The sequence below is a fragment of the Rhinolophus sinicus genome, linkage group LG13, assembly GCF_036562045.2.
Source record: "Rhinolophus sinicus isolate RSC01 linkage group LG13, ASM3656204v1, whole genome shotgun sequence".
Classification (NCBI taxonomy): Eukaryota; Metazoa; Chordata; class Mammalia; order Chiroptera; family Rhinolophidae; genus Rhinolophus; species Rhinolophus sinicus.
In genome coordinates, this window is record NC_133762.1 from 14818162 (window position 1) to 14830440 (window position 12279).

At 53.1% G+C, this 12279-nt stretch overlaps 1 protein-coding gene across 12 annotated transcripts in view; it reads left to right on the plus strand.

Moving 5' to 3' along the window:
- ARNT2 (aryl hydrocarbon receptor nuclear translocator 2) overlaps positions 1-12279 on the plus strand; it is a 102097-nt gene that overhangs the window by 51664 nt on the left and 38154 nt on the right. For all 12 annotated transcript variants that reach the window (XM_074317796.1, XM_074317798.1, XM_074317792.1 and 9 more), the window contains one exon: positions 10115-10217. In XM_074317796.1, the coding sequence (XP_074173897.1) occupies positions 10115-10217 (103 nt within the window). The remainder of the gene's footprint in view (positions 1-10114; positions 10218-12279) is intronic.

Sequence of the window (12279 nt, forward strand, 5' to 3'; positions counted from 1 at the left end):
GCCTGCTGGGGTTTTCATTGAGGTTCCATCGAATCTATACATGAATTTGGAGAGAATTGACTTAGCAATATTGAGTCTTCTGACCCATGTGGAGTGTATAACTACCACTTAGTTAGTTCTTTCATTTCTTTCAGCATTTTCTGTTATTATCAGTGTACGCGTATAGTTCTAACATACCTGTCAGATTGACCTCTAAGCATTTCGTGTTTTTATGCTATTGCCAATGGTATTTTTTATTACAGTTTCTAATTGTTCATTGTTAGGATGTAGGAATAGAGTTGATTCTTGTTGCCTGATTGCACTGGCAAGAACCTCCATTATATGTGGAACAGAAGTGGTAAGAGTAGCCGTCTTTTGTCTTTTTCCTGGTCATGCAAAGAATTCCGTCTTTCATCGTTAAGCTTAAGTTTTCGTGGATGTCCTTTATCAGCCTGAGTAGCTTCCCTTCCGCTCAAAGTTTGCTGAGTGTGCTTGTTAGGACTTCACGTTGGATTTTGTCAGATACTTCTGTGGTATCTATTCTGAAGATAATATGGTTTTTCCTTTTTCGTTTGTTCATATGGTGAATTGCACTGTTTGATTTGCAAAAGTTAAGCCAACCTTGCATTCCTGGGATAAACTCCATTTAGATATGATGTGTTGTACTTTTTATATAGTGTTAGATTTGACGTCCTAACATTTTGTTTACAAATTTTTGCATCTGCGTTCAGGAGGGATACTGGGCTTTTTCATGTCTTTGCTCCCCTGTCTTCTCACTTGCGTTGCCTCCTGTGAGAAATCTGCTGTCATGTTTATCTTTGTTCCTCTACAAAGTACCTCTTTCTTCCTCTATTTGGTTTTAAGGTTTTTCTCTTTGCCACTGGTATTGAGCAGTCTGATTATGATTTACCTTATTACAGTTTCGTTGTGTTTATCATGCTTGGTGTTCACTCAGCTTCTTTGAACTTTGGGTTTATTATAACATATATAAGCTATTTGTTCTTCAATTGTTTCTTCCGTCCCCATTCTCTCCTGTTATGGGGACTTCAGTCACCTATTAGACTGACTGAAATTGTCCCCAGCTCACTGATTCCGTGTTTATATTTTACAATCCTTTTACTGTGTTTCCCCGAAAATAAGACCCAGCCAGACAATCAGCTCTAAAGCGTCTTTTGGAGCAAAAATTAATATAAGACCCGGTTTTATTGTACTATAACATAAGACCCGGTCTTATATTAATTTTTGCTCCAAAAGACGCTTTAGAGCTGATTCTCCGGCTAGGTCTTATTTGGGGGAAACAAGGTAATCTCTGTGTATGCTATTTCAAATAGTTCTTTTTGCTTTGTCTTCACATTCACTAATCTTTTCTCTGCCATATCCGGTCTGCCATTAATTCCAGCCTGTGAGTTTTTCATCTCAGACATTGTGGTTTTCATGTCCGGAAGTTCTGTTTTTCACTGTCATCTCTAATCTTCCTGTTGGCACTTTCCTTGACCTCAGTTTCTTCACAGGCATGTGCTGACCAGTCCCCTGGTGCTGAGTCAAAGGGGACCCTCAGCAGCTCTCTGGGGTTCTCTCTGTGCACCTCTCACCTCTGGTACTCTGTCTAACTGCCTCAGTCCCCCTGGTTTCTGAGCCCGTTTCCTCAGCAGAGGGAGTCAGCTGGGCTCAGTGTGGTCCCCTCTGCCTGGGCTGCAGCTGGACATGCTTTCTGGTGGCAAGGTTGGGGGTTATGGGGCCCATCTCGTCTGTGTCCCATGTCTGCCTGATGGCCCATGTTTTGAGCACCATGGTTTTATATATATATATTTTGCCAGGTATTTTTATTGTTTCTAAAGGGAAGGTAAATCTGGCCACTGTCAATGCATCTTGGCTGGAAGCAGATGTTTCTTTGAATGCCTCTCCTGTGTGTCACCTGTCAGCTCTGCTCCACAGTTCCTGTGATGGATCTCTGTACTCTTCTCTTGGACTGTAAGCTGTTTGCTTATCACACTCACCTCCTTTTTCTGTGATTTCCGGGAGAGTTTCTCAAAGATTTCATCTGACTCCATGATGGAGCTTTCAGCAGTGTCACTATTTACGGCCTCCACTGGGTTTTCAGTGAAGTCGTGTTTTTCATCTAAAAGCAATCTTTCCTGGTTTCAGGTTATTCTCTTGATTTATGAAAGATATTCTCAAATATCAGTGAGATTTGGTATTTCAAACATCATTTTCTGTCTTGGAATGTGTTTCATGGAGTGGAGTAGTATTTGTTCTAATTTTTCATATCATTTCCTTTCTCTTTATAAAGTGACTCTTTTCAGGTGTGAAGCTAACTTACCCCATTCCCTTACCTTTTTATTCATACTCTGTTCCTAACATTAAGACTTGAGAAGGTTTCGGTCAGAGTGTAATTTGTTTGAAACGTAATTTTTCTTGATAGGGGTCCAGTTGTCTGGAGGGCGCTATGAGCTTGCTACAGGCTCGGGTGGCCTGGGGTTGGCCGGACATGACCCCCTGCTCTTGCTGGAGCCCTGCCCCTCAGCAGCAGCCGTTCCTCCTCTTTACAAGACGGGTTGGCTGCTGTAAGTGGCGGTGACCTGAGCCCTCTGTCCCTGGCCTTTCTGTGCAGACCCCAGGCCACGTCTCTGCTCCCTGACTCCTTGGTCTTTTTCCTGCTTACCGTTCTGGAGGCTTCTCTTAGGGACCCTCTCACTTCCTTCTGAGACAGGCCATGCCTGTGTATTTGTTGAACCACCAGACGGCTCATATTCACTTGCATCCCATCCTGGGTGCCCTGTTTCTCGCAGAAATCCCTCAGTGTTTCTGATCTATTCAAAGCCCTTTCACCATTTTTCTGCCTGGGTGCAGATTATTCCCAGTCCTTTTTGTATTTTTTGGTCATTTCATTAGCAATGTGCTGAGGAGGCGAGGCTCAGCCTGAAATTGCCCTCTTGAACTCCGAGGCAGCCTGGCCCCTGTCCGTGCGCCAGGCAGCCTCATGGGGAGGAGGGGAAGCAGGTACCGTTCCAACGAAAGCCCTGAGGCTCGCATCGCTGGCATTTTTGTAGCATGATACGCCAGGAGGAATGTATTTCTTTAAATCACACTCCAGCATATTCTAAACAGGATGAAGAATTTGTACTTTTGTCTGCAGATTAAATAGCAGAAGAGGTGCCGGCCGCGGGGGGAGACGGTGGGGTGACGATTTTATAATGAATAGCAGAGCAGACGCGGCGTTCCTGTGACGGCTTGTCACATGTGGAATGTGAGCGCTGGAGAGAGCTGGGAGCCCTGTCGGGCTGGGAGAGTGGCACAACCTGTCACCCCTGAGGACTCTGTGCCCTTGGATTTACCCCCACGTGGCCCAGTCTTGGTCTTGTAATTGCCGCTGGGACGATTATCTCTGATGTTCTATGCAGCTTTTGGCTGCCCTCCTCCTCGCCTCGTTAGTGTCTCATTAGCACGTTCCCCAGATGGCAGTGTGGGGAGACAAAGGGTTGACACGCAAACCAGACTGCCTGGCAGAAAGGCTCCTTCTGAGTGTCTGTGGGGCTGTTAGCTGCCCGCTCAGTCCCTTCTGCCAGCCCTAATCAGGAGCGTGCGCCTTTTGGTTTCTTTTGTTATTCCACGGCCATAGGCCACAGTCCAGCTGCCACCTTCACTGGTCAGAAAAGCAAGAGGGCACAGAGGATGGATGGTCCCCTTAAACCTATCCCTGCTCCCTGAGAACGGTTTACTCTGTGGGTTGGCCAGGAGTGCCGCCTGCTCTGTAGACATGCTCACTTCTTCCCAGCATGCTTTTCATGGCTGACTGGCATTTACCCTGGGAGCGGGTCCCCATGTCCCCATGGCTGAATGTCTGTCTTTCCCTGAGTGGCAGAGATGGGCAGCATTCGATCTTAATGCTAGTCTTACAAGTCTTTCTGCTCCTGAAATCTGAATTATTGATATTCTTACATTTGAAGGGCAAGTCATATGAATCTGTGGGGCGGTGAGAAGTTTTGCCTTTACAATATGATGCAGCCTCTGCAAAGCACACTCAGTATGTATTGCCAACAACAGCAAGGGCTGATGGGTCTGTCGGAAGCATCCAGTGTGCCGGGCACCCCCTGAGTGAGAGACGGTGGGACAGGCCTGAAGGCTTCACCATCGGTCTGCTTCCGGTCACATCTTCCTGGCCTTCTGGGCCCGGCGCTCACCCAGCCCACCTCCCCAGGGAGCTCCAGCCGGACAGGACGCTGCCCCATTCTCAGACCTGTCCCCTGCACTGCCCCACACCAGGCTCCTATCCCCTGACCTGGGGTGCCCTTCACCTCCAGCTCCACCTGCCTGATCCTCCAGGGCTCCCTTTAATGCCACCTCTTGCGGGAAGCCTTCCCTGATACCCCTTTGCTCTCTGATAGGAAGCACTCCCTCCCTGCTCTGTGCCACCTCTGCACATTGTCCAGACTTCTCCAGACGTCAGCTGAGTTGGTTAACTAGTTAGGTGGGGACAGTGCCCCGTTTTCCCATCACTGGGAGCCTGCTGTCGCTGCACTGAGATTCTGTGGGATGGAGTCCATCCCTTCTTGCTCCCCACCAGCCTCTGGATGTCCGGGAGCTTCCATGCACACTGCTGAAAACAGAACACAATCTGTAGCTCCGTGAGGCTCATCCCCTCCCAGAGTGGCCGGGCTGACTTCCACAGTCTGTGTGTCTTCTGCGTGGACTCGCCACGTGCCCACCGCCCTGCCCTCCCCTCCCAGCTTGGTTCACCAGCGTCGCTAGTGCCCAGCGCAGGGGCTGGGCGGGTGGTTTATCAGCTGTAACTCGAGCTGGGAAAGGAAGGTCCTTTGGTTGCTGCCATTAAAATGTGTCCTTTTTACAGAACCCCTTCCAGACTCTAGCGCCAATGTCCCCAGTGGATATAGAGTTGTGAACTGGCCGGTGGGACATGCACAGTGTGTCACTTACTGGATGTCACCAGCCTTTCCCTGCCTGGATAACCAGGCAGAACCAGAAGAGATGTGTTAGTTGATTGGGGGCCCAGGTTACTAGGGGAGGACCTGGGTTTCCTGCCTCTTAGTTGTTGAGAAAATGTCAAGAGCTCGGTTTCCAGGAGCTGCTGATGGTTCCTGCTGTGAAGGGAAACGCTCTGTCAGGCTTGAGGCTGGGTGGGGTGCTTCTAGAGAGAAGCTCTAGTCCCAGTTCTTCAGGGATCCTTTACAAAATGGGGGGAAGAGAAACCCATGTGAGCTCATGAGGGTTGTAATTTGGCCGTTGTGCCGGCTTCACATGGTTGCAATTCAGGCCAGAGCTGCTGGAACCACTGAGTGGGAGGCCCCTGGCCTCAGGGACCCGGACAGGCTCCACCCACGGCCAGAGTTTGGAATCTTGGAAGAGAAGCAGGTCGTTGCCCAGGAACGTAACGTAGGGGACCATGTGGGCAGCGTATCCCAAGGCTCCCCACGTCCCCACGCCCTGGCGAGGAAGGCCAACAGGAAGCTGGGTTCTGCTGGCAAGGGATCTTACTGCTGCGATTCAAGTTTCAAGTCAGTTGACCGTAAAAAATGAGATTATCCATGTCGATCTGACCCAATCAGATAAGTCATTTCAAAGCCAAGAATGTCATCTGGCGGGTGACAGAAGGAAAAGTCAGAGCGATTCCAAGCCCACCTACCTGGCCCTCAGTAAAATCCTTGGTCAATTACAACGTAATCTCCTGCCCTTCCTCTTCTCTCAGAGGCTGGAGACTGTTGTATGAGTCTGGGCTGTTTGGTTTCAAGTGACAGAAACTAAACTCCAACGACGTTAGGCATTAAAGGGGGGGATTTATTGGCGCCGAAGAGTTGAAGACGGTGAGGGCGCCCTTTCACTGGTTTACGTTCTCTCTGCTTTCTTAGAGTCAGTTCCATTGTCTTAGATCCAATTCTCCACGACGCCAGGATCATTGCTGCTAAAAACGCCATATGCTTAGACTCTTGGAGAGAAGAGGGGGGAGAGGTGGCGTGGCTGCATTTGGCCTGCGGAGGACTCTGATTAGCCGGGCTGGGTCACGTCCTGGTCGTGGGACCGTGTGGACAGAGGAGGAGGAGTGAAGGACTGTGATTGGCCCAGCTCCTAGTCAGGTGTCCAGCCCCCAGCCAGTCACTGTGGACCGAGGGCACATGCGGTACTATGATTGGCCTAGCTTGTGTCATGTGCCCAAGCCTCAGCCAATCACTACGGCCAGGGAGGTGGGCTCTCGTAAGAAGATGGCGGCCCCCTTTTGACTTTGATAATCAATGACTAGCGCGTGACATTGTGCTGGGGCAGGTTCTGGGTGCCCAGAGGAACGGACGTCCTTAGGCAGCTCCGCTCTCCGCCCAGAGCCCCCCTCTTCTGGTCTGAGCGGAAAGTAGTTGGGCTACAACCGGAGACTTGGTGTATTTGTCCCTGGGCCATATCCGAACACCTGCCAGAGAATGAAATCTGAGCAAAATGCACCCACGCCCCGCAGCAGGGGCCGCCTTGTCCCAGGCGCGGGAGACACAGCTCCGCCCCGGAGTTTGTGCTGCGGCCCCGTGGACTCCTGTGCTGGGGGGGTCGTTCCTGTGCGCACAGCTGCCGGACGGCTGGGGTCCGCCTCGGGGAGTGAGAACACGGGTCACCGGCGCGGCTGCCGCGGCCTCCGCGCCATTTCAGGGGCCACTCGTGTGTGGAACAACGTCGCGTGTTACCCATCTTATCCATCGCGGGCCGGTCGCTCTGTTCTTGCTGCTGATCATTGTCTCTTGTTTTCCTCCTTTTTCAACCGAGAGAAGATGTTTCCAGTTTTCCTAAGGATTCTTTTGATGCAAGAATTCTGATTTCTATTTGCGTTTCTGTCGTAGCCTGGGGAGCCGCTTTACGAGCACAAAGCCTTCCTTTGTGAGCGAATCCAAGACAAACTTCTGGTTCTTCTTTGTAGAAAAGTGACTCCCGACCAGGAGAATACTTACAGATCCGCGTGCTGAGAGCAGTCACGGGAGGGCCGTCCGCCTGTGGGAGCAGGTGCTGTTACAGGGGGAACCTTTAGAGTCGTTCTTCTGAAGCAGGGCTCAGCCAGTGCTTTTGGGAAGGGCCAGATAGTAAACATTGCTGGCTTTGGGGGCCACACAGTGTTTTCTCCAACTGCTGACCGCCCCCACTGTCACAGGAAAGTGGCTCTAGACAATACATACGCTTTTCAAGTGTCTTAGAAGAATGAGAGTTAGAAGCCCTGAGATGTGTTATAATTTCTTCCGTTTCATGGAGCGGAAACGCTGACTGTCAGTCAGTGTGGTGACTGCGGGTGTCCAGCAGCTTTAGAGATGCACAGGGGGCTGGTATTAACGGCCTTCAGAATAGTCTTCTCATTGGATGCAGTCATTCCGTTTTGGGGAAATCTATCTGCAGATGGTAGGGATTTTTTTTTCTATAGTTACTTAACTCGGCATTATTTGCCATCTGGAAAACCTGGGGACAACTTAACGTCCACCGGTGAATTGTCTACTCAGAATAATGATAGCTGGTTGGGAAGGGCACTGGGGCAGAGGAAGGTGGCAGCCTGACGCTGACCCCTGGCACATGGGATGTGGAGCAAGGAGCCTCCTCCCAGAGCAAATGCTGCTGGGGATGCGGTAGGTCACGTGGTCTGTGAACTCGCGGGTTCAGCGCCCAGGATGTGGCCGTTTATTTATTCCAGAAGCACCCCAAGAAGGAGGGGAGCAGCAGGCTTGGACTGTGGGTGAAGGGTACAGACAGCAGAGGTGACCAGGGAGGCCAGTAGTTTCGGCCGTGGCCAAGGAGAGCAGGATGGGGTTTGTGGTGGGACCAGCCCCGTGACAGACCTGCAGAAGAATGCATCCTTCTGACCCAGCGCGTGGGGTGGGGTGAGGAGGTCCCAGAGGACGCATCGCTGGCCTGGACTGGTCACACTTCTCGGGCCTGCTGAGAGCCAGCCCTAGGAACGCGGGCCCAGCCGCCCCAGGCTCTGTGGGCCAGGAGAGGAGACTGGGGGCGACGTCAGCACCACAGCTCCATGCTTGTTCCACTGCCGGGAGCCCCACTGTACGTGAAGCCAGGCCCTGGTCGCCCGCGGGACGAGAGTGACTCCCAGTCTATCACTGGGGCCATGCCCCCTCGCTGCCATTGAATTTGTCAAAAATCCAGTTGACGGACAGCCTTGCGGGGCCACACATCCTATACAAAGTGAGGTGTGCTTTTGTTCCCGAGGAGCCCGGGAAGGGCCTCGCTGTGCCCGAGGCCGCTGCAGGAGCACGTGGAGAACTAAGCCTGAAGCACTTGTCCCTCAGGGTCACGATAGCACATTGCAGAGCTGTTTGCCTTTCCACATGTCCCACGGCTCATGTGCTCCGCAGCTGTGATTTATTTTCAGAGCACACTTTGGAATTTGACAGGTTCTCCTGCTGGCCCGCGTCACAGCTGAAACCGTCTGCCATTTGGTCAATGATAAAGCAAGTGAGAATTTACTCCAAAGCAGCCGTCTGTGAGTGAGACAGACAGGTGTCAAACCTGGGGCTGCAGACAGCACAGAGCCGGCTCCCCTCGCTCCGGCCCCTCCTCCGTGGCCAGCCGTGCCAGAGCTCCCAGCAGACTGGGCATGGGCCACTGGGTGGAGTTGATTCTGGTGCTCACATCCTGCTTAAAGGTGGGCCATGGGCAGTGAGCGCGTGCCTGCAGAGCCCTGTGCCAGGGGAAGGAAGGCTGCTGCCGTGGGTGCAGGGGAGAGCCAGCCAGGCACGTGGAAAACCCTGAGTGCAGAGAGAGCTGGGCTCAAGGAGAGCAGGGGTGTGGACAGGAGGTGACTCTCCTCCTGAGGTCACACACACACCCAGGCCCCTGCGCCCTCCCCTGCTTTTGGAGCCCTGGGAGCTGGGGTTTGGGGAGGTGTCTTCTTCAAGACCCTTTGATTTTCAGTGATAGAAACCCATTCAACGATTTACTGCAAAAGGGATAGGACTCAGTCATTTTCTTCCTCTGCTTTATTTTTGTTCCCAGAAGCCATCTCCACCTGACAATGCATTCCATTCCCTCCACACCGTTTCATTCTTTGGCGTTTGTCATCTGTTTACCCAGCAGACTATAGTGGCCTAGGCCTTTTTAGCTTTGGAGGCTTAGATCGGTGCAGAGCCTATTGTGGGTACCGAGTAATTATTTATGAAATGATGGCAAGGTGACACCTTGGGTAAGTTGTGACAATAAGCAGGAGGTAATCGGGCCAAGGGAAGGGTTCCCAAGGCAGAGAGGGAGCTGTGGGGACGTCAGAGAGCCACGAGACACAAGAGCCCCGCAGAGGGGAAGATGGGGAGGAAGACGGATGCAGGGGCTTGGGAGCTGGTGCGTCTCCATCGGGGAACAACGGGCAGGCAGCGATGAGCAAGGCAGAGGAGACGGAGAGACCGAGACAGTGTGCTAGAGGTGACGAAGGACAGGGAGACTGAGATGGCGCCTGGAACTCTGGCTTAAGAGGCTGTGACGGTGGCGACGCTTCCGACATGCCACCTGGCAGGGCCAGTGCACAGTCAGCCTCATGGAGGGCTGGCTCTGCGGCTAAGGTATTGGCGGGGCCGGTGCTGGAGGGTACCCGTGGGTCCTCAGCAGACAGAGGTGATCTCCCAACCTTGAGTGGATAAAGTCACGGAGGCCACGCTGAGGATGAAAAGAGAAGGTGGCTGAGGGGTCCCTGGGGTACGAGGTGCAGAGCAGCGTGGAGAGGGCTGTGTCAGAAACCGAGGGCAGGGGACATCTGAGAGAACCAGCATGGCATTGTGCCTTCGGGTGGGACAGAGGGGAAACGGGCTTGGGATTTAGCGGCCAGGAAGCAAGTGGTGACTCCGGCTGACGCCGTTTCTGTGATGTAGCGGGGAGAAGGCCAGGCAGGAGTGAGCTGAGCTGATGGAATCCAGCAAAGCCGAGACGGCGAGTGTAGACGGCCCTTTGAAGGAAACAAGGCATTTAGAGTTGTATGCATTTCATCGCTCCATGTGTTTCCTGCCAAAGAATGCTGGGAATTCCAAGAGACAAACGACTTACATGCCCTGATTGTCCTCATCTGCAGAACATTTGCAGAAAACTCCCCCACCCCGCACCCGCACCCCCCAAAGGCAGAGGCTCACGTGCGTGTCCTGCTCTCCCTCCCTCTCTCTCTCAGGCCGGATCTTGGACCTGAAGACGGGCACGGTCAAGAAGGAAGGGCAGCAGTCGTCCATGAGGATGTGCATGGGCTCACGGAGGTCCTTCATCTGCAGGATGAGGTGCGTGGGGGGCGCGGGCTGGGCCGCGGCGTCTGCCGCTCAGGTGCCGTGAAGGGCCGCGCCGGGCTCTGCTGGGGTCACGCCAACCCCAGTCCCCCCAGTGACTCCATCTCCGTGACCGAAGCACGTGAAGAGCAGGCTTCTCGGTCTGTCTGGGGAGAACCTCCTCCCTCTCCCTCCCATTTCCACGCGTCGTCTGACTTCCTGCCACAGGCATGCCTGTCACCCATGTCTTTACTCACTCATTGCACCCACTCCTACCCTGGCTTCCCCTGGTCTCCTGCGTCTCGACTTTCTACCTGCTCCTCAAGGCTCTTTTCAACCCCAATCTCTCCAGGCTCCGATTTCTCCCCACATTTTATATAAGACCTACCCATGTCACACTTACTCTTCTATTCGCTCGTGCCAAAGCATACAGCTCCGGTTGGTCTCATGGTTAGTTGATCGGTGTTTTAAGTGTGACTGTCTTGGCTCCGTAAGTAACTTACAGTTGCTGTGAGGAGAGCGGCTTTGAGGTACACGCCTTCGAGCTCCCCGTGACATCTCGAAGAGTGTCACGCACATAATTATGGTTGTTGAAGAAATGCAGGCGTGACTGGGCTTTGCAGTAGTCAGGCGATTGCTCTGTCCCCAAAGAAGAAAGAGTGAGGATCTTCAATCCTCAGACTCAGGCCAGACCCCCCCACACATTCAGCCCCACATCCCCGGGAGGCATGGGGTCTGTTCTGTGTGGCGTGTGCAATTCCCAAGGCAGTAACAGGAGGAGGTGCCTGTCACTCATTTATTCACTCATTCATTCAGTTATTCAGCACGTTTATACTGAGGCTCCACCCATGCTGGGCACTGGTCAAGGTGCTGGGGATTCAGCATTGAGTTGAGCACCTAAAATGCCTGACCTCGGAGATGTACGGAGGGCACAGTGCCAGGTAAATACGTGATGTCACATGGCAGGAAAGAAAGCTACTGTAAGGGGGTAGGAAGTAGTGGGGGCTGTTAATTTGCATGTTATGTAGGGAGCTGAGGGGGAGGCCTCATTGATAAGGTGACACGTGAGTAGAGACCGCAGGAAGTGAGCAAAGGAGATGTGGGAATATCTGGGGAAAGAGAGTGTCAGACAGAAGGAACAGCAGGTGCAAAGGCCCTGAGGCAGGGATGTTCTTGGCACGTCCCAGGAGCAGTGAGGTTACAGTCTCGAGTGGGGAGGATGGCAGTCGATACAGCTGAAAAGTCGACGACGTTAGGTCGTGTCACCCTCGTAGGACGTCAGCTTTTCCTCTGAATGAGGGGAGAGGCCACCGCAATTTGATTGTAAGAGTGGCGTCTTCTGAATTACATGTTTAAAAATCAGCTGGAGAATATGCTTGCAGGAGAAGAACAAGAGTAGAAGCGAGGAGGGTCGTGTAATAATCCAGGTGAGAGACATCAGGCAGTAGCGAGCCTGGTAATAAGTGCTCAGATTCTGAATGTGCTTCAGAGAGAAAAGGAACGCGAAGGTCTGAAAGGTTTGCCTGCCCCACTGCAGAGGTGGAGTAGATTTCCCAGGATGGGGAAGGCTGTGTGGGGAAGCCGCTTTGGGCTGGACGTGCCCGAGACCCCTCTGAGTGGAGACGATGAGTGGAGAGTTGGACGCGTGACTCTGGAGTTCAAGGACGGCATTGGGGCTGGACATACGGACTTGGGGACAGACGTCAGTGAGGTGTTATGAAGCCTGGGGCCACAGGAGGTCACCTGGGAAACGAGTGTGGAGGGAGAGGAGGTGAGGGCTGAGCCCTGGGCAGGTGGCCAGGAAGGAGAGAGGGTAAAGGAAGCTTCTAGGAGGGAGGCGTGTCCTGACTGAGACTGACGGTCAACCGCTGGACGTCAGAGGGCCGAGCAGGAGCTGGAGCGGCAGGGGGGTGAGCACGCAGGCCGCCCCTCCCCAGGAGAGAAGCGCCAGCGCTGGGTCTCCCAGGCTTTCCCTGAGCACCAGGCGCCTCCCTGCCTGCTTGGTTCAGCCCGTGTGCCCTGCCCTCTCCGACCGCCTCCTCCTGGCTGCCAAGCTTCCCGGCGCGCCTACTGCTCT